This window comes from Schistocerca nitens, chromosome 1 (assembly GCF_023898315.1).
Source record: "Schistocerca nitens isolate TAMUIC-IGC-003100 chromosome 1, iqSchNite1.1, whole genome shotgun sequence".
Lineage (NCBI taxonomy): Eukaryota > Metazoa > Arthropoda > Insecta > Orthoptera > Acrididae > Schistocerca > Schistocerca nitens.
In genome coordinates this window covers 857,581,461-857,608,662 of record NC_064614.1, presented here as the reverse complement: position 1 = coordinate 857,608,662, position 27,202 = coordinate 857,581,461, and the positions used below count along the sequence as shown (strand labels likewise).

Sequence of the window (27,202 nt, the reverse complement as noted above, 5' to 3'; positions counted from 1 at the left end):
ACAACTGCTTACCACCCCCAGACGAATGGCCTCACAGAAGGCTTTAATAAGACATTGGCAGATAGGCTCTCGATGTATGTTAAGGTTGAAGAGTGAGATTGGGATACAATACTGTCTTATTGTGAAACAAGCAACACAGAAAAGCTAGACGCTATAGGTTTGGCACTGTTCTCTCTGCCCTATGGTCATGGGGCTGACACAGCAATGGTAATTGTTGCCATTTCAACTGGACAATAGTCACGGTGACTACAAGAAACATCTCATATCCAGAATAAAAGAAGTAAGTCAACTATTTAGCACACAGACCCTAGTCACCCATGAGAAAGACCAGGAGTGCAATAACACCAAGTGCCGTTCAGTGAGATACAGACTGGGAGGTGTGGCATGGATTTTTAGGTGTTTACAAAAAGTGAGACTATCAGAAAAGTTACTGAAGTCTTATTTTGGGCAGTACAGTATCCTTTGTTGCTTGTTAGATGTCACATATGAAGTTGAGGATTAAGTTCCATCATAAAGCAGACAAAAGTGCAGCGACATTATCTGTACCCTCTGTATGACAACCCTACAACAATCCTGAGCTACACATAGACAACTGAGACTTCTCATTTGAGAAAAATAAAGACCCACTTGATGATCACAAAACTTTAATTGTCCTACCTACTATGTAGGGAAAACAAACATAAAGTTCAAAACCCATTTCCAAGAACACCTAAATGCTTTCAGGCCCAACCATTTCGAAAAATCAGTCATTGCACAGCACATGTTGGAAACAAAAATGTCATCAACAGTCTAGACAACAATTTGGTAGTACTACATAATGAAGCCAATGGTAAGACCCTAAATCTGTTAGAACAACTGGAGATATACCTCCACAAAATCAAAAAACCTGAATCTATGTTAAATGAACAAACAGATTTCGCAAGCCATAGCTATTTCAGTAATTTTAAAGACCTATTCTAAAGTCATTTCCTGCACATGTTAATTGTTTAATAGTTATATCTTTAGCACTACAAATAAATTCAACTTTGACAACACCATGTACAAAAATATCTGTGAAGTGTTCACACTTTACAAACATGTGCATGCAAATGTGCCTCATGAATGAAGTAACATGTACGAAAACGATGGAGGAAAGAATGTTTGCTGGTGCTAAAACATTGAAAATGCTTTCGTTGGATTATGTGGTAAGTTTACATTGTTCATTTTTCCGCTATTTTGCACATATTTTCCACATTCAACTTAGGAAATTCATAACCTAACATTAAACCTTTTCGTGATAGGAATATGCATTTTACTTCTGTCAAGAGAAGAAATAAAACAAGTATTAAGACAAATTACACCTGATGGTGGACCCACAGGGTCTGAAATACATCATGTATTTAATAAAACATGAAAAGTTGTGACTGAAGGCGTTTTTTAATTCATACCTCCAGTTAATTGGAAGTGCTACATTTGATGCTCATAACTGTAAAGAGGATTTGAAAACATGACCAGAATGCGAGTGGCCACAAGTGGTGCCACACAGAGGACTATTTGCAAGATCTGGATTCAGGGTACTGTTGTTGTTTCCAATGAGAACTTCTGAGCAGTGGGTCGCTGTTTCTCCAGGAGTCTGAGCAATGCTGTGAGCAATGTTGCAAGCACTGTGGTGTAGCGATGAGCATCATTGGTTGGCATGCTATGGGTTGCCAGCTCATAACCAAAACACCAGTAACATTCAAGTGTTGAAATACTTATATCATAAGTGATGAGAACTGTTTCTGCATCTTGGATATGTAATAGAAGATAATTTATGCAAAACAAGAACAAATCTGACATCAGGTCCTGTGTTGACCTGTAATATGAGTAATTATTCCCTATGCTGTTTCATTGTGTACACTCCCTGAGTTTCTTAATGTAATTCTCTGCATCATTTTAGTTAAACAGTATGGAAAGCAATTACCAGCAGTACCATAATAATACAACTTATCTGGGAGAACTGCACAATTAAATTATTTTGACAAGGCACATAAAGTACCAGTTGGCAATATTTTGTTTCAGTTTTTCTTTAATCTGACTTGTGAATTCATCACTAAGGAAATTTCTTGGACAATCATCTTCAGGTACCTCGGTATTCTTACACCTAAATGCTCATACATATATTTCTTAATGGTATTTGTATTTAAAATATTTTCTACAGAAAGTGCTGCACTGCTCCTATTCAAAGAGTGGTATCACAAAACCACCTTTAAATGCATTTGATCTGATTTTGGCGATTTGGGGATGCTCCTCAAATATTTATGGTAAAAGCAAGACTGCATTAAGGATGAATTGTGGAATTCACACCCACAATACTAAAAGCAAAAACAACTTCCAAATATGCTACAAAGCAGCATGTTATCTGGAAAACCGAGCGAGGTGGTTAGCACACTGGACTCGCATTCGGGAGGACGACAGTTCAATCCCGTCTCCGGCCATCCTGATTTAGGTTTTCCGTGATTTCCCTAAATTGTTTCAGGCAAATGCCGGAATGATTCCTTTGAAAGGGCACGGCCAATTTCCTTCCCAATCCTTCCCTAACCCGAGCTTGCGCTCCGTCTCTAATGACCTCGTTATCGACGGGACGTTAAACACTAACCACCCCCCCCCCCCCCCCCATGTTATCTGGAATGGAGAGTCATTGATAGAAGTAAAAGTAGCCTTAAGTGTGTCCCAGGGAAATGTGTTGGTACCCTTACTGTCCATATTGTATATTAATGACCTGGCAGACGATCACCCAACACAAACCCCCCCAACGACTGGAAAAAGGGGCAGGTGACTCTTGTGTATAAGAATGGTAAAAAGAACTGACCTATAAAATTACACACCAATACCCCAACATTGGTTTGTTGCAGAACTCTTGAACTATTCTCAGTTCAAATACTGGAAAGTTCCTTGAGAGAGAAAAGCTCCTGTCCACAAATCAGAATAGTTTTAGAAAGCATCACTTGTGTGAAACTCAGCTTGTCCTTTTCTCACATGATATCCTGCAAACTATGGGTGAAGGGCAACAGATGGATTCTATATTTCTAGTTTTCTGAAAAGTATTAATGCAGTGACTCACTGCAAAGTGTTGATAGGATATGAGCATACGGAATACATTCCTGGATACTCTAATTTGTGTAATGAATGACAGTGTAATGCAGAAAAATGTAATTTAGCGCAGATGAATATGAAAAACAATCCTGTAATGTCCAAATATAGTATTAGTAGTGTCCTGCTTGGCACAGTCATGTTGTTCAAATATTGGTGTAACATTACCAAACAATATGAAATGAAACGAGCATGTGAGGATTTCAGTAGGGAAGGCGAATGTTTCACTTCTGTTTATTGGGAGAGTTTTAGAAAAGTGGGGCTCATCTGTTACGGAGACTGCATATAGAGCACTGGTGCAACCTATTCTTGAGTACTGCTTGAGTGTTTGGGATCTGCACCAGGTCAGATTAAATGGTGCAACCTATTCTTGAGTACTGCTTGAGTGTTTGGGATCTGCACCAGGTCAGATTAAATGAAGACATTGAAGAAATTCAGAGACAGCCTGTTAGATTTGTTACTGTTGGGTTCAAACAACAAACAAGTATTAGAGATATACTTCGGGAACTCAAATGGGAATCTCTGGAGGGAAGGAGACATTCTTTTCAAGGAACGCTATTGAGAAAATTTAGAGAACTGGCATTTGAAGCTGACTGTATAAGTCCTGCTACTGGCAATGTATGTTTTCCATAAGGACCACGGACATAAGATAAGAGAAATTAGGGTTCATATGGAGGCATATACACAGTTGTTTTTCCCTTGCTCTATTTGTGATGGAACAGGAAGGGAAATGACTACTAGTGGTACAACATACCCTCCACCATGGTCTGTATGGTGGCTTGTGGAGTATGTTTGCAGATGTAGATGTAGATTAATAGTGACCATAGACTTTGCAGACTATGCAGTAATCTATAATCAAGCACTGTCTGAAAAAAGCTGCACAAATATCCATCGAGTTCTTGGTACAATTTAAAAGAGGTGCAAAGATTTCAACTTGTTTTAAATGTTCAGAAATGTGAAATTGTGCACTTCACAGAATGAAAAAGTGCTAGCATCCTCTGTCACAAAATCAAAGAGTTACAGTTGGAATTGGTAATCTCATACAAATACCTATGTGTAACTGATCTCATAGGCTGACTCATAGGTAAAGCAGGTGGTAGGTAGACTTTGGTTCATTGGTAAGATGTTGGGAAATTGCAGGCAGTCTACAAAGGAGACTGCTAACGAATACTTGTGCATCCCATCTCAGAATATTGCTCAAGTATGTGGGACTAATACCAAGTAAGACTAAAAGAGGATATTAAATGTATACAAAGAAGGAGGGTAATAATGGTTATAGGTTTGACTTATGGGAGACCATCACAGAATTTTGAAAAATGTAAGTAGTCAAATCCTTGAATATAGGTGTCAAACCTCCTGCAAAAGCCTACTTACAAAGTTTCAAGACCCACTGTTAACTGAAGACTGTAAAGATATCCTTCATCCTCTTACGTACAACTCCCATTGGAGCCATGATGACAAGATTACATTGATTGCAGAACACACAGAAGTCAGGTTACATTCCATTAGGAAAGTGGGTGCACCCAGCGACTTTGATATGATTTATAAATTATAGAGCGCAGCAATCAGTCATCCTTTTTTTGCGGGTTTTATTTTGGCAAATTCAGATTTCAGCTAGTGCCTATCCATTATCAATGCACTATTTTCTAATCTCAATGCATGTCAGTTCCCTGTTGTTCAGGCATCAGTGACTGTGACTGATGCCCGAACAACAGGGAACTGACATGCATCAAGACCAGAAAATGGTGTATTGATAATGGCTAGGGACTAGCCGAAAAACCTGCAAAAAAAGGACGACTGATTGCTGTGCTCTATAATTTATAAACACACAGAAGTATTTAAGCAGTCATTCTTCCCATTCTCCTTACATGACTGGAATGAGAAGAAACTGTACATGTAGTACTCTGGAAAAAACTATGTTTAGCAAAACTGTCTTTTGACTTTCATTCTCATAACAACATCAATGTTTAACTTCTATTTTTTATTTAATGCTTTATCTTATACGCCAAGAGAAGGATCATAATAATTTTTCTCTTCTTCTCTTAACACCCTACACTTTGATAATAGAGAATGGATGTTGACTCAAGATTTTTTTTTTTACCTCATTAGGGCGACAATGCATCATCAGAAAACAAAAATGGTTCTGATGTGATAGCCTGACTCATCTTTCACTTCTGAATCTCTCACTATCCTGATTAAGTTTAATGGAAGCTGTAACATTGACATGTATATTCTTCACAGAACACACACACATTAAATCAGTGCATTGTTTGTCAAGAGCTGTTAGTACAGATCTTATTGAAACTGAGTCAAAAAGCTATTTACTTTTTATTTCTTTGGACCATGTTTCATATACACTACACATGTACAAGATATATGACAACTAGAATTTTTATGATCCCTCAAGTTTTCTCTGTGTGATTCATTAATGGTGTGTTTCAAGAAATTGCACCAAGTTGCTGTTTCCATTTTATTCACAATATTTCTATAAGCGACAACCATCTTCTTCAGGAGGTACAAGTTTTGCAGTTACGTGTATGTGTACAGCAACCGGACTTACAATAATGTGGTGTTGTTGTTTTCAGTACCTTCACATTAATTTTATTTATGCACTCTCCTGTAGCATCACATTTCAAAAGTTTCTAGTCCCTTCTTGTCTGAACTGTTTGCCATTTATGTTTTACTTCTAATAAGGCTGCACTCCAGACGTCAGAAATAGCTACCTAACATTTAAATTTATATTCAATGTTAGTAAATTTCTCTTTTTCAATAACATTTACCTTATCTTGCCAGTATGCATATAATATCCTCCCTATTCCAGCTACTGTCTCATTTTTTGCTGTTGAAGTAGCAAAATTCACCCACTATTTTTAGGGTGTCATTTTATAAGCTTGTACCACCAGCATCATCTGATGTAATTTCAACTACATTTCATTACCCTTGCTTTACTTTTATTGTACTCATGATATAATTTCTTTCAAACACTTTTCAAGAAGAAGATACAAATATAAAAATAAATTCTATGCTTAGCCAACCACTGTGTACATAGTATTTGAAGTACAATTTTTTCTTAACAATAATATTTTCCATATGTGGAAGGGGGTATGTGGGGGGGGAGCATGGGTGAATTCATACAGCCAATGCAAATTTGCCTTGAGGTACTCATCAACAGAATAAGTGTGCTACATTTGCATTTCCTGTACATTACTCCTGCAGCATTAGGGTCTTTTTTTCCTAGTTCGTAGAGGCAGTTTGTTGAGACTAGACTGCCCCTATTTTTGACCTTGTCATAACTTTTGCTCAGTCTTTGGCACACCAGATGAATGTTTGGTTTGGTTTATGTGGTGCAGGTGTCTAGGATAAATAAAGAGCACTGGCAATATATTTAGTGCTTTGAATATAATTTTGGTAGTTGATCATATTGGTTGCTAAAATTTTATAAGATTTATCAGAACTTTAAAAAAGTCTACATTATCTGTTGGGGATGATCTCAAAAGACAACACCATTAAGCAGGAAATACTCAGCATGACACAAATAGCATCCAATTTTTTCAGTCAAATCAGCGATCTTCTCTGGAATGGTAAAGTGACTATGTACTACAGCTATTTCGTACCAATCCTAAGATATGGCTGAGGAACATGTACCCTACTAAACAAATACCTCAGCAGAATTCAGGCAACAGAAACGAGATTCACGAGAACTATGAACCAAACAACTAGAAAGGACAAAATCAGGAATGAGGTGAATAGAAAAGCAGCAAGTATAGAGATTCCTGTTACCAGTGTCATAAAGAAATGCAGGCTTCATTGTATGTGCACATAATGAGAATGAACAGTCAAAGACCTGCCAAAAGGTATTTCAACCTGAACGTCATAGGAAGAAGACCATGAGGAAGACCAAGAAAATGCTGGATAGAGACCGTAAGATCAGATATGGAGGAGGAAGGACACAAATCAGAAGCTGTCCTGGAACAGAAGCTGTATGGAGACAGAAGAGGATAAAAAGTGCTTGTACACCACTCCTGGGAAACTGGAGTTTGAAAATGATGATGATGATGATAAAGGAAGGACAAGGCAACCACTCACCTATCGTACATCAATGCACAGTAACACATAACAGAAAACATCATTCACACCAGCTTTCAAGCATTCTCTTTTTTCCAACAATAGTACACACATGCTCCCAAGGCCACACCAAAACTCTCAGCAAGTCTTCAATGACTACAGGAGTGTACTTTTGGATATATGTGTGGTTGTGTGTGTGAATGTGTGTACTATTGTTGGAAAATAAGCTAGTGCTCGAAAGCTAATGTAAATGCTGTTTGTTTTTTGTATGTGTTTCTGTGCTCTGCAAATCAGTCCGCTATAGGTGGTGATGGCCTTTCCCTTATTTTATGTAAGGAAAACTCTTGCAGAATGCAAGTAATTTAGAAGTAAATGAGACCAGTCACTGAATAATAGAAGTGTTGAGCTGTCTATAGATACACAAGAAAACTTGGTAACTTTCATGTGTGTGTGTGTGTGTGTGTGTGTGTGTGTGTGCTCAGCTCATTCAAATATTTGTCTGATAGCTTTTTTGTGTACTTGTTGATGGCCCAGTGCTTCTACTATTCAGTGAGAAGTCTCTACTCTTAAATTAAATACTAAGTATATAAATCAGCGTGTGAGTTATAGTCAAGAAATATCAATTTGTGATACACTTGCCAAGATTCCTTTCATGTTTGTATGGTATAACATAAGGTCCTTCTAAAGGTAGTCAACGTAACATTTTACTGTAATCAACACCAATTTCCTTAATTTTTACCAAATTTTGAAACTGCTGTGGTGTTATACAGAAGTTTTACCTCTTTTGTCCCTAACAGACATGCAAGTCATGGCACCCATTGTAAAGGATGGCTCTAATGGCAAGATATCTGAGGCCCACTGGACTACTGATTCATCTGGCTCAGCAGCTGATGATGTAGTATCGTTGGATGGGGATGTTATTCTAGATCTTGGGGGTGTGACGTATAATGAAGGAGATTTGCGTGTTACTCCAGGACAACATTTACTGCATCCAACAGGTACATGTAGTCCTAGTTTCAAACTGTCATATTCATTTCACTGCATCATATTTATAAAATAGCTAGTATGTTTTTATTTCAGTACTGAAGTGATACTACTGCCCATGCCTAAAAATTAATGTCAAGATAACTTGTTACTCTAATTCCTTTCTTCAATTACAGACTTAGTCATTTTAAGGACTAAAATACTACCCATGTCAATTAAACATCTTCGTCAATATTTTTGTGTGTGTATCTTGTAAAAAAATTAGAAACATATGAAAGATGGGAAGGTGTATCATCCTCTAAATGATGAAGTTTTAATGACTGAAATGTGTTTGATATAAATAGGTAACAAAAATACACTGAATCTTAATAATTTGAACCTGTGGTTTTGCTGTCAAGTGAAATATAAGGTAGTTAGAGCGAAAAGCATATGAAATGTCACATAAAGTGACAAAAAGGCAGCCAATCAAGATGTAGAAACAAAGTATAAGTAATAACAGAATCTAACATGTTAAGTTTCAACTTTCAGAGATTAAATCTGTGAAAATTGTATCTGCAGTGTGCTTTAAGAGACTTCTTTCTTGTCTTCAACTATTCTCTTATCAGATATCAGGTTTTGCACTCATCAAATAAGTGCAAGTTCTGAAATATTAGGATTTGATTCCTTTTGGCTTTGGCATTGCCATCATGCCTGGTCCACTTGTTCTGTTTCTCTCATGTAAAATATAGCCTCTCTGCTCTGTTTTAAAAATCAATAGTGCACATTTTTTACATTTGCATTTTGAGATTACATGACAGAACCTCATAAAATTATATCAAAGACTGACAAGCAATCAGAATAAATTAACAAATGCTCCGTGATGAACAGTACTCGGAGAAGAAAGGGAAAAGACTTTTCACAGAATAGAAAATAAACAAGAAAAAACTCAGGAAGTACAATGTGTTATAAAGAAAGAAAATAGGAAAAAGAAAAAGCTTAATAGCATTCACAAATTGTAGAAAGCTGATGAAACTTCTCCAGACAGAAAATATTTCTGAATAAGATTTCAGAACAAAGCATTTGATACTTGTCAGTGGCAAAATGGATGTACATTTATGTAGTGCTCTATAACTGAAATCTTGTTCTGTGAAGGATTTATTGAGCCAAATCATTAAAACTCTCTGCTTAATTATGTGTGGGTCCATCTTTGAAATGCAATACAGCAGCGACTGTGCACTGGAAGCACATGGGACCATATTATTTATGCACATACCAAAAAATTCCAATAAATTGTGGGCTGGTGGTTTATTGGCTCAGAGCTGGCACCTGCTAATGTCCATGATGTGTTCCATCTTGTTCAGATTACATGAATTTACATGAAAAGACCTCAGTGTGAGTTCACTATCATTTTTCTCAAACCACTGTAGTATGATTCTGGCCTTGTGACATGGACAGACTGCTTAAAGATGCAATCATCATCCTCCAAGCCCTCAAGTATAAAGAGATGCAGGAAGTCTTAATAATGTTTGTGTAGTCCACACCTGTCTTTGTGGTTTTGGTCACTACCACAGGTCCACGGAAGCCCAGGTGAATGTCTCCCATAGCATAGTACAGCTTCCACAGGCTTGTCCCTGTGGCACTGTGCATGTTTCAAGCAGTTGTTTTCCTGGATGATGACATATCCAGACATTAGCATTAACTTAGTGTAATAAGAAATGTGATTCACCTGGCCAGGTGACATGTTTATCCTGATCCATGGTCCACTCTTGATGATGATATTAATAGATATTAAGTCATGGGCTATTTGCGATTGCAGATTCTATGAGGGTAATCCCAAAAGTAAGGTCTCCTATTTTGTTATAAGTACATAGACCTGTTTATTTCTACAATGGTTTACATCAGTTTACAGCTTGATCATTTAGCTATTTTTCGACATAATCAACATTTCTGTCTCTGCATTTTTGTAGATGCTGTGGCAGTTTTTGTATGCCCATGTCATACCAGCTCGCTGTCATTGTGTTCAGAAAGTTATGACCCTCTTCTTTCACCTTGTCATTGGAGTTGAATCACTTTCCAGCCAAATGTTCTTTTAATCTAGGGAACAGGTGATAGTCACTATGTGCCAAGTCAGGACTATAGGGTGGGTGGGTGATTATGTTCCACTGAAACTGTTGCAGGAGAGCAACAGTTTGCCGAGCAATGTGTGGGTGAGCGTTGTCATGGAGAATGTGTGATCCCAGTGGGCATAAAGTCGACCAACAATACCCCTTTCTGATCCCAAAAAAGGTTGTTATGACTTTACCGACAGACAGTGTTTGTTTGAATTTCCATGGCTTTGGCGAAGATGGATGCCGCCACTGGCGTGATTGTTGCATGGTCTCAGGTGTAAAGTGGTATGCCCAGGTTTCACCACCCGTGGCAATCGAGTCCAGAAAGTTATCCTGTTCGGCTGCAAGGCGGTGAAGAAGTGCGCGGGAAGCATCAACTCGTTGACGCATGTGGTCCTCAGTCAGCACGCGTGGCACTCATCTTGCGCACACCTTCCAGTAGTTCAATGTTTCTGTTAAAATTCTGTGAGCTGTGCTTCAGGAAACCTCAGGAACCAACATGCGTAGATCATCCAGGTGATCTGCCGATCTTCACACATGCTTTTCTCAACCTTCAACACTGTCTCCTCAGAAATTGATGCTCTCCTGCTCCATTATGTCTAAAAGTTCCTTTAAAGAGGATTTGTAGCTCCAAAATGTGTTGGACAGGAATCAGAAAATAAGAATATTGTGACTAAAGATGGAATATTATTAATTATTACATCCCCCACTGTCAGTGGTCCCTTACCCACTGCAGTCTTAACTGATGATGTCCTTGGGTCAACATGGGAACACAGAGGGTCATCTGCTATGAAGGTCAGCATTTAACAATGTTCACTGAACTGTGTGCTCTGAAACACTTGTGACTGCATTAGAACTGTACTCTGTCATCAGCTCTGGCACCTGTCCTGCTCTTCAGAGCAGAGATATTCTGTGATGGGGCACAGATCTCCAACATCTTATTGCCTGATTGTGGTTTCATCCTCCTTCAGTTACTTTCCATATATACACACAATACCAAAATACAAACAGCCAACCAGGCTTCACCATTTCTGAGATGCTCATTCTTCGGTGCCAGGTAACAACAATCTGCCCTTTGATAAAGTAGATTATGTCAGTGGTTTTCCCCATTTGTAACCTGCATCATCACTAGAATGATTTTACATTCATCCCTACTAGTATTTGTGAGCATGAGAATAAATACACATGTAACTAAATATTGGTATGAAGAGAATGTGGTAATTGAGACACTGGACTAGCAGACAAGATTCCAGGTCCAAGTCTAGATAGAAACAGGGCTCTCCTCCTTCACCTCAAGCCTATACCCACAGCACTCACACTGATTGAGATTGCTACCCATATAAATAGTGTCTGTCTCTTAATGTAGATGGATAAAAGTGGACAGCCTCCATCTCTTTGAACTGAGAAATATATATATATATATATATATATATATATATATATATATATATATATATATATATATATATATAAAACAAAGATGATGTGACTTACCGAACGAAAGCGCTGGCAGGTCGATAGACACACAAACAAACACAAACACACACACAAAATTCAAGCTTTCGCAACAAACCGTTGCCTCATCAGGAAAGAGGGGAAGGAGAGGGAAAGACGAAAGGATGTGGGTTTTAAGGGAGAGGGTAAGGAGTCTTCCAATCCCGGGAGCGGAAAGACTCACCTTAGGGGGAAAAAAGGACAGGTATACACTCGCACACACACACACATCCATCCACACATATACAGACACAAGAGGGAAACATTCCACGTAGGAAAAATATATCTAAAAACAAAGATGATGTGACTTACCAAATGAAAGTGCTGGCAGGTCGACAGACACACAAACAAACACAAACATACACACAAAATTCAAGCTTTCGCAACAAACTGTTGCCTCATCAGGAAAGAGGGAAGGAGGGGGAAAGACGAAAGGATGTGGGTTTTAAGGGAGAGGCACACACACACACATATCCCATGTGTGTGTGTGTGTGTGTGTGTGTGTGTGTGTGTGCAAGTGTATACCCATCCTTTTTTCCCCCTAAGGTAAGTCTTTCCGCTCCCGGGATTGGAATGACTCCTTACCCTCTCCCTTAAAACCCACATCCTTTCGTCTTTCCCTCTCTTTCCCTCTTTCCTGATGAGGCAACAGTTTGTTGCGAAAGCTTGAATTTTGTGTGTGTGTTTGTGTTTGTTTGTGTGTCTATCGACCTGCCAGCGCTTTCGTTCGGTAAGTCACATCATCTTTGTTTTTAGATATATTTTTCCCACGTGGAATGTTTCCCTCTATATATATATATATATATATATATATGCTGCAAAGTGTGGTTTCAAGCTTTATATCTGTTTTCATAAAGATAATGGGAACTTTCCATAAACATGTTGAATTTTAGAAATGGTCTGATGCTAAAATTATGTCCCTGTACAGTAATCATGAATGTTTTTGTGGATTACTTTTTCTTGTGGTTTTCTGAAGCAAGTGTTGTCATTAATTAAACTGCACATTTTTAAGGACTCCTTCCTGTTAGTGTGGCTTATAGGCATAAGTGTACCTTTAATTTGCATTAATGTGAATCTTGTATGTAGCTATTGAAGACCAGTCATTTCAGCCACTTGAAAGCAGTAAAATTGATATAAAAACAGTCACTCCTTTAAAAAAGAAAATAGTGTTTAGTGCATTACATGGACTGGCAACAGCAGTAAAAAGTCACAATCAAGAAACAAATATGCATGATCTTAGTTTTCCACAGCTGGAAAACATTTTATAGCATAAACAAATGTGTGCTACATGTAGCACAGAATGGTATTAGCATGACAACAACAACAACAAAAAGACTGTGTATTATTGATGCAGACCTTTCCATTGTTATAATGCACAAAAGAAAATTTTGTTATTAGTGATCTACTCTGTCCCTCTGACCAAAAGTCTCTGGTCATGTTTGTCTTTTTCACCAGCATTTTTCTGTTGTTCTTCATTGCTCTTACCCCTTAATTTCAATGGAAACTCATCTCACTTGCTCAAGTGATATATTTGCTTCAGCTTTGGTCAGTATTTCCCACTGTTTCCTCTTGTTTCTTCCTTTTTCATGCCACTTCTCACTTCTTACACATGACCATTTTATTGTTCCTATGTCATATCTTTATCTTAATTTGTCAAGTTGCAAGTTCACTGTTCTGAGAACACTTTTTGTCAGTTACTCCCCTCTACAAGAGCTCAGAGCACTAAATAAACTGTCTGACTTTTGCAGTTATTCTACTTCATTGTTTCTCCCTAAAAATTATATCTTCCTCCAAAAAGGAACAGGATTCCAGAAATTTGGGTTTCAGTATATTTCTTCATAGGTTGTTGCTGGCCATGAAACTATTGTAAACAGTCTGTTGGATTAGTACTCATTGCGGTTTTCTTTATAAATATTTCAGTTGTACTCAGAAAGAAACAAAAAAACTGTAATTATATGAAATGAATGGGATAATTTTTTAACTTTTCACAAAATACTAAAACATAAGGAACAGACTGGACTAGTGGACAATCAAAACAATGTAGACTCTGTTATAGATACTGAAATGAAAATATATTCTGAAAATCTTTGATAAAGGAGATGTACCAATGTTGCTTTGCTGAACATGCTTCAGTATTATGCACATTATTTTTGTTATGAGTAACTAATGAGAGAAAAACATTTTAAATAACTGTAAGTTATTATTCATTTGATAGATTGTGCATATGTGATTATAAGACTGAAAGGAGAGCAAAAACAAGCCAGCTTCCCCGATCCATTTGGTCCAGAGGAATTTCATTTAAACCAAATACTATTACAATAAATGCCAGCCACATCTAACATAAACCAGTGACTTTTTTCTCATTTCTATGAATGCTTGAAGGTACAAGCATACTACATCGAGACAAAAGTGTGCAAGTGTTTGTCTGACGTTGATTAACAATATACCTCGTGACTTGTAATTTTTGTGTTGGTCCTTTAGGTCATACAGTGTAAAGAAAGTACGTCTTATTAGGACAAGTCTGAGTTGGTGAAATGATAGTAAATAAAGAGGAGTACTGCAATGGTTATGTTTGAAAGCTTATTTCACATAATAAGTATTAATCTTAGAGAAAATACATACCAGTATTAGTGTTTAAAAAATACGTAACTGACAGATATTTCTTTCAAGAATTATATATAAAGGTGCACTGATTCATATAATGATTATTAATTTCAAAGTAGGTGCTAACTAAACAAATCAGGAAATAATAACTAATGGCAACTTAAAAAAGAATATACATAAACACAGATAACTAAAGAATATTTGAACTCTGCAGACATCATTACTACACTGTTCAGGTAGGTTACAAGCTCTAAAATTTAAAACAAAACTTATACTCATTTGTCCATTTATACACACTCAGGGTGATTAAGGAGGAATGTCACATGATGTGTGAGATGACTGTACGTGTGAAAATAATGAAAATTTATTTGAACATGTGTCCAATTTTCAGTCATTACAGAACTGGAGCTGGCTGAAGACTACAAATATACATGAATGGATAGAAGCTGAGTGAGAATATTACATACCAGAATGATGTGTGTGTGTGCTGTGGTGGACAGAATAATGGTGGGGCAGATGACTGATCCACCCAACAAAGGGTGCTCAAAAAGTCCCACACTCATTTCATTGCACTTGTCAATATGCTGACGGGTGTGCTGCATTGCACACTGACTATCATCTCAGTTGGCTTTAATGTGGGCAACAACATTGGTGACATGAGTGACAAGTTCTTGACATATACCAACCTTCATAGTGTATATGTCCCCCTTTAATCAACCCCATAAAGAGAAGTTTAATGAGGTTAGGTCATATGATCTGGCAGGCCAGTTAAGGGTCTGCCACAGCCAACCTATTGTTGAAGAAATGTTTCGTTCAAATACTGGGATACTTGTCTGATACTGTGATCCATCATGTTGTAGTTACATTTCCATCATTGCTCTAATTTCATGTCTTCCAAAAGTGGAGGTAAGTCTTCTATCAGGAAATGTGCATATGCTGTGGCTGTCATGCGGTTTGGGAGGAACACAAGCCCTATCACCAGGTTCTCAGTCATACCACACCACACATTTTCTGAGAACCTAACATGGAATCTTGTGTTCCTAGTGTCATGTGGGTTCTCCATCACCCATGTATGAGAATTGTGGGTGCTCATGATACCATTGCATCTAAATGTAGCCTCATCTGTAAGCAAAGTGTGTTGCACAGTGTCTCTGTGTACGGCCACCCATTCATAAAATTGCAGTCTGCTTACTGAGTCACCTGAATGCAGATGTTGCACAACCTGCAAATGGAATGGGTAAAAGCCCATGGAATGTAACATACACCACACTCGTACTTGTAGAGTTTTGAGCTGATGGCTAATGTGTCATGACTGATGGTGGGACTTCATTGTACCATTGCAATAATGTTGTCCATTTCCTGAAATGACTGGACGACCTAACATTTTGATGTTATGCGCACACTGGGTAGTGTCCCAGATTCATGCTATGTTTGAAAATCTCTGTAAAATACCCAGCACAGGGGTTTATCAATCAGGGAAATGTCTCTGGTATTAAGTCACAGCTGCACAGGCACTGTCACTACAGTACTTGTGCATGATTAATACATCTGCGTATTCTGCATGGATGAACATATGTGGCATGTTGGCATTCACAGACACAATGGGCTTGCTCAATCAAACAACATTAAAGCATGACACACACATGGCCTCATGATTGCTCACTGATCCAAGCCACAATTGCACACTGTGTACCTTGAAGCTTTTGCCACAGTGCAACAGCACAGTGCAGTCATCTGTTGGAGAACCTCTACACTTTTTGTAGGGGGGATCATTCATCTGTCCCACTGTCATTCTGTCCTCCTGTCCACCACAGCACCTACACAGCATTTTGGTAACATTCACACTTGGCTTCTTATCCATTCATGTATGTCTGTAGTCTTCAAACAATGGAAAATCCAGGATGGAATGTAACAATATTATGGAAAGGAAAGTTGCCACCACTCCAGCTCTGCAATGACCAAAAATTGGACACATGTTCATAGAACATTTTCAGTTTATTTTCACATGTAAAATTATATCACAAATTATGTGACATTCCTCCTGAATCACCCTGTATAACGTAAGTGTGCTGGGTTAGACATTTATTCTAATTTGCTTTAACTCTGTGATGTTCTTTATTAGTTGGAGATGATTGTACAATTTTATTCCCATATGTTCAACACTTCTGCTGTACTGTTTTGTAAAGTGGAGAACTTCCCTTGTGAGTCTCTTGATTATGTGACTGGGTGGTGCAAAACTGAGTTCCTCTCCAGTATACCAAAACACTAATGGTATCAGCAGCATGAGTCCCACTTCCTCTGTACCAGAGGAGATAAATTTATATTGGATTATAATTGGCCTATATAACAGCTGAACCAACATGCAAAGGCAACCCTTACCCCTCGTAATGACTCCCATTCCAAGATGGTGGCCTGTTTATAAGAGGACTTTATAAGTGTTATGAGTACTGCTTTCCCAATATCAGAGTACATGGACATTGTACCATACACACAGGCAATCCATACTCCTCTGGGAAGGTTCCTACTTCTCAGTAGACAGCTGTTTTTCATCTACCTCAATCATAAGAACACATCATCTCACCAAAGTGAAAGAGCAAATATGTCTTTTCAAGTAGTATATCTTTGGTGAATCCATAGACCTCTATAAGTTACATCAAATGATAAATACTTTGAAAAATAATGGTAGGATCTTGTCTCATCCTGATCTTGTACAACTCTGTGATACTAATCTCACATAATAACATGGTCCTTTGTTTATCACTTTTCCATGTTAAAGGTCTATTAAAAAATTATGTAATTTTGTTTCAGCAACCGATAACTCAAGTGACAAGAAGGAGTATTTGCGGCCTGATTTCATTGAAATAGTACCAGCTCCAAATCTTGGAACTTCCACAGTTTCTAATGAGTCACAAGAAAATCATGTTACAGAGCATGTTGACTTCAATAAAGTTACAAATGGTGGAACAAATGTAACACAACCAGCAGATATTGTATCTGATATTAACAATGAATTTTTGCTGACTACCTCACAACTTCTAAACAAAATAAGAGGAGCATTTCAGTCTGGTCATTATGGATCAAAAACTGAGCAGAATGGAAGTAAAGCTAAAGATGTGTCTGATACTAGCAATGATGATTTTCACAAATTAACAACTGTGTCTAAGTATGGTAAAAGTAAGCAGTCAGTATCATCAGCAGCATCACGAAGCCCAGTTTTTCCTACATTGCCAACAACTCCATCCAAGGAAAGCAGAGTTGAAGTTCCTGTCAATGAAAATTATACTGAGTCTGAAGGTGAGTGGATATTTTGAGTTAAATCATTTCAAGTAATTCATAAACATAATTCCATTTTAATATTTGGAGCAGGTTTCTGAATGACACCTTTGCAACATTTAATGCAATCATTGCAATATATTTCAGAGTAATAGATAAAAAATACTGTTCAGGCTGTTTGAACTAGTTCTATTTGCTAGATAAAAGCAAGTATGACATCTACAATTTCAGACTGCATGTAACAGAGTTCCTTACTGATGCCAAGATGTTCTGTTATTTGATGGACATCCATTTCTCCTTCAGAGGGTTTCATAAAGCACCATATGAGAAGAAAGAATGATAACAATTGTGTGATGATACTCCTCACAAAAACAAGCCATAATATTCTGTATTCTTCATCAGGATTTGCTTTAGATAGATAATAAAAGTTATTACACAGGGTCTGAACTGAGTGTTCCATTAAAGTTGTCATGACCAGCGTATTCTTTCTTTTTTAATGTATCCATTCTCTTTTATTATCCTGTGAAATCACACATCATCCATGCAACTGAAGAAACTGTATGAAGTCGTTACATGTTGCCCAAAAAAGCTTAAATGCAAGAAAATATAAAAGCCAGCATTCTTATTCACTTTCACGAAACACTACACTAGGTTTTCTGTGCTATAACAGGATGTCTACTGATTTTCATACGATCAAATTCATGACTTTTTCATTATATGTTTAATTAAATTCACAACTTCTCAAAAATATGTGTAGAACAGTGACAAAAACACTTTCATTAATGAACCTGAAAGCTGGTTGAATGAAACCTGAAACTGTATGTCAACATGAATAATGTAACAGTGTATGACTTGTAGTACACCATTTGTCAAACGCTACAAAAATTTAACTCTCACCTACGATGGGGTGTCATTATTTTTATATACTTTTATTGTCACATTAGTTAAAATACAAATTGTTTTAATATAGCAATGTAGATAATATAAAAATTATGAAAGTACAAAATTTATATCAAATGTTAACTTTCACTGTGAAAGATTCAGTGTTTAAGTTTATTAGCTAAACCTAAAATTTCAACATATAAAACTTCAGCATCTTTCTTTGCCTTTTGTATAACCATTCTTTTTTTACTTTGAGCTTTTTTAGTTCTTGAATTGTTCTGCTTTAAGATTGGCCACTTCATGTCCATCAGATTTCCTTTCTTTTAAGGCTTTTATTCTTTTTGAAGAAGAATTCATCACAGCTAGTATCATTTATTTCGTATGTCCCCATTGAGTTGTTTTTCCCTATTAAGTAAAGTGCCTAATGATTGTATTGCAATGTAAACACTTCTTTCCATAACAATAGTATCTTCTTATAAGTTTACAACTACAACTTCTTTGTTAACACAAAAGCCTCTTTCAACAGTATTTCCTTGAAACACACATCTTGGCTTCTGTATGGACTTGATGAACTCGTGGCTCACACTTTGCAGTAAATTCAACAGAAAGTGGTCAAACATGTTCTTCTTAGGATTAAACTGTCAGAGTAGCTTTTCAGAATATTCACAAAATTTAAAATATTCTCTCTTCTCTGCATCAGCTGTTGATGGAGTCATGCAACTGTTGTGGTGTATGCAGGGTTGCACCCCTACATATTTGACCATCAGACTTATGGATATGTTTCATGGACCATGTATGGCCCCTGCATCACCATGAAGGTTTTTGTTATAACGTCAAGTTTAACACATATATTTCAGAACGACACAACACATATAAGTCACAGAGTAAGTTGACAAACAAGACATGTGTACACATTAGCATTCGAATGAGCACTGAGTCCGAGTCTAGCGGCCGCTGCTCGGCTGGCCGCTTAGGTGGCGCAGCTGCTGCATGGCTGGCAGACAGCGCCGCACGTAGAGGACGTGCGTAATTGCGCGGCGGCACTTTGAATGATCGGCGAGTCACAACACTTTTCCCCCCTTTGAAATTGTTGCACTGGTCCTGATGGAGGTGTCCTGGAGATGACTAACGTCCATAGGCGTTGTTTGACTTGCCGTAAAGTCTCGAGGAGGAGGCTTCCCGTACGGACAGGAGTGTCCCCGATGATAACGGGTCGAGATGACAGGAGATGTAGGGGTCAAAACTGCTGGGGCCCCATGCACCAATCTGCCCGTTGCGGCAAGTCCAGTTGATATAACAGGAGACATGGGCAATGTGTCGGCGTCCGTTGGAGGAGGAAGCGAGTAGATTGGTTCTGACAGAGGATGGTCATCCGGTTCCTGCATGGGCACTTCTCCTGGTGGCGTCCATTCTTGTGCTGGCATCGCGATGACGGTGAGAGGGCTGCGTTGTGAGTATTGAGAGATGCTAAGATCCCGAGCGTCAGGTAGAGCCGAAGGTGGTGTAGCGGCATTCGGAACAGGCGTTGCCGGCACACGAGGCCGAAGCTGGTCCGAATGATGCACTACAACACCCGTGTCCGTCTGGATTTCATACAGACGTCGGCCACGGTGTCTTAAGATGCGGCCTGGACTCCATCTTGGCCGCCTGCCATATCCCCATACTCAGACGAGGTCGTCGGCGGTGAACCAGCCAAGGGAAGGCACCTGCGGCCGTAAGGTGGGAGGCCGCAGAAGATGAAGTAGCGTGCGGGGCTGTCGGCCATGTAAGAGCTCAGCCGGGCTGTGGTCACCCATGGGGGTGAAACGGTAAGACTCCAGAAACTGGAGAAGTGTGTCATCAGCAGCAGAAGAAGTCAGAAGTTTCCACATCTGAGCCTTAAATGTGCAGACCAGTCGTTCAGCCTCACCGTTGGATTGTGGATGGAATGGCGGGGCCGTGACAAGCATAACGCTGTGACGAGCACAAAAATCCGCAAATTCGGAAGAGGCAAATTGTGGACCATTATCAGTAACAAAAGTAGAGGGGAGGCCTTCCAAAGAAAAAATTCGGGTGAGAGCACTGGTGGTTGCCACGGTGGTAGGCGACGTGCAATGGACAATGAAAGGAAAGTTGGAGTAGGCGTCAATTACGAGGAGCCAATAAGTACCTAAAAAGGGGCCCGCAAAGTCAGCATGAATGCGCTCCCAGGGCTTCTCAGGCGAAGGCCACAGTGACAAAGATGACTTCGGGGCAGCGGCCTGTGACGCACAAGGGCCGCAGGCAGCGACCATGTGTGCTATTTCAGAGTCGATGCCAGGCCAGTACACATGACGGCGCGCCAGAGATTTTGTGCGAGACACACCCCAGTGCCCTTGGTGAAGGAGGCGCAAGACCGAAGCACGCAAAGATGCAGGTACCACAACAGGCGGCGAAGCATTGTCAGTGCAAAGGAGGATAACACCATCCCTAGCCATGAGGCGATAGCGCAAAGCATAGTAGTTCCGCAACGGGTCAGACGTCTTAGCGGACGGGCGATCTGGCCAACCCTTCTGAATACAGCATAAAACCTGGTAGGGTCAGAACCCGTAGCAGCCGCCAGCCTGTCCTCAGTGATGGGGAACCTGTCCACAACCCACTGCTCGGCAACATCCAGGTGGAAACACAAAAGTTCGTCCCTATCGAATGCCAGATCAGGACCCATGGGAAGGTGAGACAGAGCATCAGCATTTGCATGTTGAGCCGTTGGCCGGAAATGAATCTCATAATTGAAACGAGACAAGTAAAGAGCCCAATGCTGGAGGCGGTGGGCAGCCTTGTCGGCAAGTGACGTTGATGGATGAAACAAGGAAACAAGTGGTTTGTGATCCGTAACAAGATGAAATTTTGAGCCATAGAGAAAAACACCAAACTTATGAAGAGCATAAATAATGGCCAAAGCTTCTTTTTCAATTTGAGAATACTTTTGTTGGGCATCCGTGAGCGTTTTGGAGGCATAAGCAATGGGTTGTTCCGAACCATCAGAAAAACTGTGCACGAGGACTGCACCGACCCTGTATTGAGAGGCGTCTGTGGCAAGAACAAGATGTTGGCCAGGTCAATAAGTAGCCAGGGACGGGGCCTGTTTCAGCATAGTCTTCAGTTTCTGGAAAGCCGCATCGCATGATGCGGACCAGTGAAAAGGCACGTTTATGTGCAACAGGTGATGCAATGGCTGAGCCACCGAAGCCGCAGACGGTAAAAACTTGTGATAGTATGCTATTTTCCCCAAGAAGGCCTGCAGTTCCTTAACAGATGTAGGGTGAGGAAGGGCATCGATTGCAGCAACAGTTTTCTGAAGTGGACGAATACCCTCCCGAGAGAGTTGAAACCCCAAGTATGTGATAGATGCCTGAAAAAATTGTGATTTCTGAAGATTACACTTAAGACCAGCAGTCTGTAAGACATGAAAAAGTGTGCGGAGATTTTGAAGATGTTCTTCAGTGGTGGAGCCAGTGACAACAATGTCGTCCGTGTAATTGATACACCCAGGGACAGGAAGCAATAATTGTTCCAAGAATCGCTGAAAGAGAGCAGGGGCGTTAGCAACCCCGAGTGGCAATCGTTGGTATTGATAGAGGCTGAAAGGCGTGTTACGACCAGAAACTGCCGGGAAGCAGCGTCGAGAGGAAGTTGATAATAAGCTTCTGACAGATCAATTTTAGAAAAATACTGGCCTCCAGCAAGTTTAGTGAACAGTTCTTCAGGACGTGGCATAGGGTAAGTGTCGATGAGGCATTGAGCATTTACAGTGGCTTTGAAATCGCCACAGAGACGAACAACACCATTTGGCTTAGCAATGACAATGACAGGAGTGGACCACTCACTGGAAGTGACAGGAAGCAAGACCCCTGAAGCAGTGAGACGACCCAGCTCCCGTTTTACCCGATCACGAAGGGCCACAGGAATGGGCCGAGCCCGAAAAAACTTAGGCCGAGCAGTGGGTTTGAGCGTGATATGAGCTTCAAAGTCGTTAGCATGGCCTAACCGAGGAGAAAAAAGGGATGAAAATGTCATTGACAAGGAATCCAATTGGGCATAAGGAATAGCATCAGAGACGATATTGACAGTCATCTATGGAGAACCCAAAAACACAAAAAGCATTGAAACCAAAAAGATTCTCTGTGTTACCTGGTCGACCACAAATATGGGAACGGTGCGAACAATGGATTTGTAAGATACCTCAGCATCAAATTGTCCCAAGAGAGAAATCTTCTGTTTATTGTACATCCGTAATTGCCGAGTGACAGGTGACAGGAGTGGAGAACCCAACTGAAGATACGTCTGAGAATTAATTATAGTGGCAGCAGAACCACCTGCATGCGAACATCTCAACCAAGGATTTGGACAGTGAGGAATAACTTCCCTGAAAGGGAAGAAGTGCAATTGACAGACAACACAGAATCAGAATCAGCGTCATGTTCATGAACATCATGTATGCGGTCAGATTGGCAAACGGAAGACACATGACCTTTCTTTTTGCAATTGTGACACACAGCCCAACGTTGGGGACAATCCTCGCGTGAATGTTTCGTAAAACACCGCGGACATGAAGGAAGTTGCCAGGGGTTTTGCTGCAGTTTCTTAGCGGGTTGTTTATGGTTAGGCCGAGGCTGCGCGTTGGAGTGCACTGCGGCCACGTCGGCCGGCGGGGACGCGCCGCACGTGTCATCAACAGCGCACAGAGGTTGTATTTCCCCGACATCACCCCACGCCTCTATTTGCGCCCCAGTGGTGCGAGAAATTTCAAAAGACTGCGCAATGGAGAGAACTTCATCTAGAGTCGGATTTGCCAACTGAAGGGCACGTTGCCAAACTTCTTTGTCAGGCATCGACCGGATAATAGCATCCCGTACCATGGAATCGGCATAGGATTCTTTGTGAATGTCAGTAACAAATTGACACTTTCAACTGAGGCCGTGAAGTTCAGCAGCCCAAACGCGATAGGATTGATGTGGCTGTTTTTGACAACGATAAAAGGCAACACGAGAGGCTACCACATGCATTTGCTTTTGAAAATAGACAGACAGAAGTGAGCACATTTCAGCAAAGGATAAAGATGCAGGATCCTTCAAAGGAGCCAATTGCGACAACAACCGATACATTTGAGGTGAAATCCAGGAAAGGAACAGAGACTTACATGGTTGTTCGTCCGTGACATTAAATGCCAAGAAGTGCTGTCGAAGACTTTTTTCATAATCAGACCAGTCTTCCGCCATCTCGTCATAAGGAGGAAAAGGAGGTACAGCCAACGACAAGAAACGCCCCGCATTTGACGCCGCGACGAAATCGCGAATCGCCGCTGTTAGAAGCGTTTGGTGTTCAAGGAGATTTTTCAATAGTTGCTCGACGGTAGCCATGGAAACCTGTGGGTCAACGGTGAAAAGGAAAAATCCAGTACCTCATCGCCAATTGTTATAATGTCAAGTTTAACACATATATTTCAGAACGACACAACACATATAAGTCACAGAGTAAGTTGACAAACAAGACATGTGTACACATTAGCATTCGAATGAGCACTGAGTCCCAGTCTAGCGGCCGCTGCTCGGGTGGCCGCTTAGGTGGCGCAGCTGCTGCATGGCTGGCAGACAACGCCGCACGTGGAGGACGCACGTAATTGCGTGGCAGCGCTTTGAATGATCAGCGAGTCACAATAGTTTTTTATGCCAATATAAGAATAATGGAGCTGCTTACTGCCAAGACTCCTGCAGCCATCAGAGCATCTGAGTGGGCAAGCTGCACCAATACGTGGCAAGCAGGTCATGGTACACAGTGCTGCACTTGCAGGCACCTATTCGCATCCAGGTGGCCACATGTACATATGACTGTGGTGTCACCGCCAGACACCACACTTACTAGGTGGTAGCCTTTAAATCGGCCACGGTCCGTTAGTATACGTCGGACCCGCGTGTCGCCACTATCAGTGATTGTAGACCGAGCGCCGCCACACGGCAGGTCTAGAGAGAGACTTCCTAGCACTCGCCCCAGTTGTACAACCGACTTTGCTAGCGATGGTTCACTGACAAAATACGCTCTCATTTGCCGAGATGATAGTTTAGCATAGCCTTCAGCTACGTCATTAGCTACGACCTAGCAAGGCGCCATATTCAGTTACCATTAATATTGTGAATCATGTACCATCAAGAGTGACATTCATCATTAATGGATTAAAGTTAAGTATTCCACCAGCTACATCCATTTTTCTAAATTCTAATTTCCTTGTCCTGTTCCAGACCTCACGCCAGCCTGCGTGAGCTAAAACGCATGCCTTTCGGCCTCCTCTAGTAACACAGTGTTGGCTCTCCTGCCAACCACAACAATGACACCAGTTACTAGTCTTCTGTAAATGCATACTTAGGTAACTGCTTCATGTCTCAATGCCCAGTTATGCTCCAGGCTCTGAATGACCGTCAACTACAAAGAGTCCACTTTACAGAACCAACACCTGCCATTGCTGCTGCCCATTTCAAGTTGTCAACTTGCCCTTGCCATGGGCACTCTATGAAGCTGCTCCTGAGAACAGTGTTTCACAAGATCTGATCCTGGACTGCCCACAAGCCACCAACTCTTGGGAATGCATCATTATTTGCTGCTCATCAGTGACTGCCCCTAAGCTTTCAGCCTTGTGGGATTGTGTTGTTGCTTATCCTCCCTGCTCCCCGTGACATGGATGTTCATGAACATTGTCTTAGTTGAGCATTTGTTAGGCATCAAGAATCAACTTTTCAGCAGTACTAATTTGTGTGGACATTATCCTCAGAGGCTGTACTCAATTTAGTTCATGTTACTAAATAAACAGTTATTAATGCAATTGTGTCTTTCAATGCTGTTAGTCACACCAGTCAGCCAAAGGACATAAGAATGGCAAATAGATATTTTCATATTCATTAAAATGTGTTTCGAAGTTGTTTCCTTGTCTCTTGTCTGCCATACACAATAGTGGTGATGAGGCTGTCCTTTGTGTGTGTTTTATTAGTTTGTGATGTGTATTAGTTTGTGTGCTGAAACAGCGTTTTGTTTTTTCTAGATTGTTTGCATGGTTTCCAAATGAATGAGTATACCCTTGTGTGTTAGTTTATCTTGATGGCAGTGTATTCATGCTTATTTTGTTTTGACAGTCTGTATTCAGTGGTGTTAGTCACCATCTGCAAATCCTATGACAGTTAAGGCATGTCCAACCATGTACTGGACATGGACTGTTCATTTCTTGGATTCCATTACTGTGTGTTGATGTGGTTGCCTAGATTTTGGAAGGCATTCATTTGCAGTTCATTATGCAAATGGTGTCCAAGTTTCTCAGTAGTTGCAAGTTTGTGAAACTTGGTTTTGATAGCTGTTCTATTTTTCTGCATAGTTTGGGTGGTCCATTCAAGTACTGTTGTGATAGAAATTCTCTTAATTGATGTTGTTGGTCTGCATTGTTTTAATTGATTATTTGGTGATTTTTTTGGTACTTCTGTGCCAGTTCAGGTTCCAGTTCACTGTCAGTGATTTTCATGAATGGTTTGAGTGTTTATTTGCATTATCATGTCAGTCCATTTGTTAAGCAGTCTTTGACTCAAGTCACTCAGCTACACAGTCAACAAATTCAGACACTTTTGCATAGCGTAACTCAGTTCACACAGGTTCTGACTGTGGTGGCTGCATCTCAGCAAGCCAGTCCCATGTCTGCACTGAATGTTCAGGTGTTTGACAGCTGGAAAGAGGACTGGGCTGTATGCCATTAACAGCTATACACTTTATATTCATGTGGTCAGTTTTCCCAGCCTCTCATCCACAGGTTATAGACTTTCACTTATTAGTGAAAGGGTTTGATGTGTATGTGTGTAGTAACAGTCTTTCTTCATTAAGTTCTTCCTCACAGTGTTCAAGTAAGCATGTCCATGTACTTTGTCCAGATTGGGCCTCCAAGAATTTTGTGTGAGGCAAGTTGGACCACTTTCAATCAAGCTGTTTGCAGATGCAGCACTCAGTTTCTTGTTCACGAAGTTCTATAGGGAAGTGCTTCTGCTCTTCGCCCAACCCTTGCATGTGATGACATTGTACATAGGCTTTGCCGGCCCTGTGACTGGTCTCACTGCCCTTGCTGGTGCCACTGACCCCATCATGTTTTCTTTTGGACATTTGGTTGTGCCTTCATGGAAATTTCACCACAAGCCCTGCCCATGCCCTGACTTCCCCATCAACACCTGCAGTGGCCATTTGTCATTCCCTAAGTTGAACATGGTATGCTTTTTTTGTTGGGATCATCTTCTTGCATTGTTTAATGGTTTGATTTTTGTTTATTCACACCCCTTACACTGAGCTTTTAGAAGTTATTGTGAAATGGGTATGCGATTTTTCTGTTCTTGCATATCAAATGTCAGTGGTTCTGCAGCATGTCCCAGCCATCTTGTTCAGTGTATATTGCATTCTTATTTAGAGGGGTTCTTTTTATGCATAGTGCTTTGGTTATGTTCAGTGTTTGTGAAATGCAAGGTTGTGTTACAATAATCAGCAACTTGTTGGTATCTTCTGAAGCACATGTCTGCACACTGGCTGATTGTTCTGGTGTTTTGTTCCAACTGATAGTACATTCTGCATCGCTGTGTCACACCCCCTCCCTTGGGTGCTGCAGTTCTCTGAGATGGCTGAGCCATCTCTTTTAAAGGGGGAGGCATATGCTGTATGCAGGGCTGTGC

The 27,202-nt window shown here is 40.3% G+C and overlaps 1 protein-coding gene across 3 annotated transcripts in view; it reads left to right on the top strand.

Annotated features, from left to right (window-relative positions):
• Window positions 1–27,202, top strand: part of LOC126263428 (uncharacterized) — a 623,908-nt gene that overhangs the window by 564,776 nt on the left and 31,930 nt on the right. For all 3 annotated transcript variants that reach the window (XM_049960530.1, XM_049960525.1, XM_049960538.1), the window contains exons 3-4: window positions 7,974–8,174; window positions 17,154–17,639. In XM_049960530.1, coding sequence (XP_049816487.1) covers window positions 7,974–8,174; window positions 17,154–17,639 — 687 coding nt within the window. The remainder of the gene's footprint in view (window positions 1–7,973; window positions 8,175–17,153; window positions 17,640–27,202) is intronic.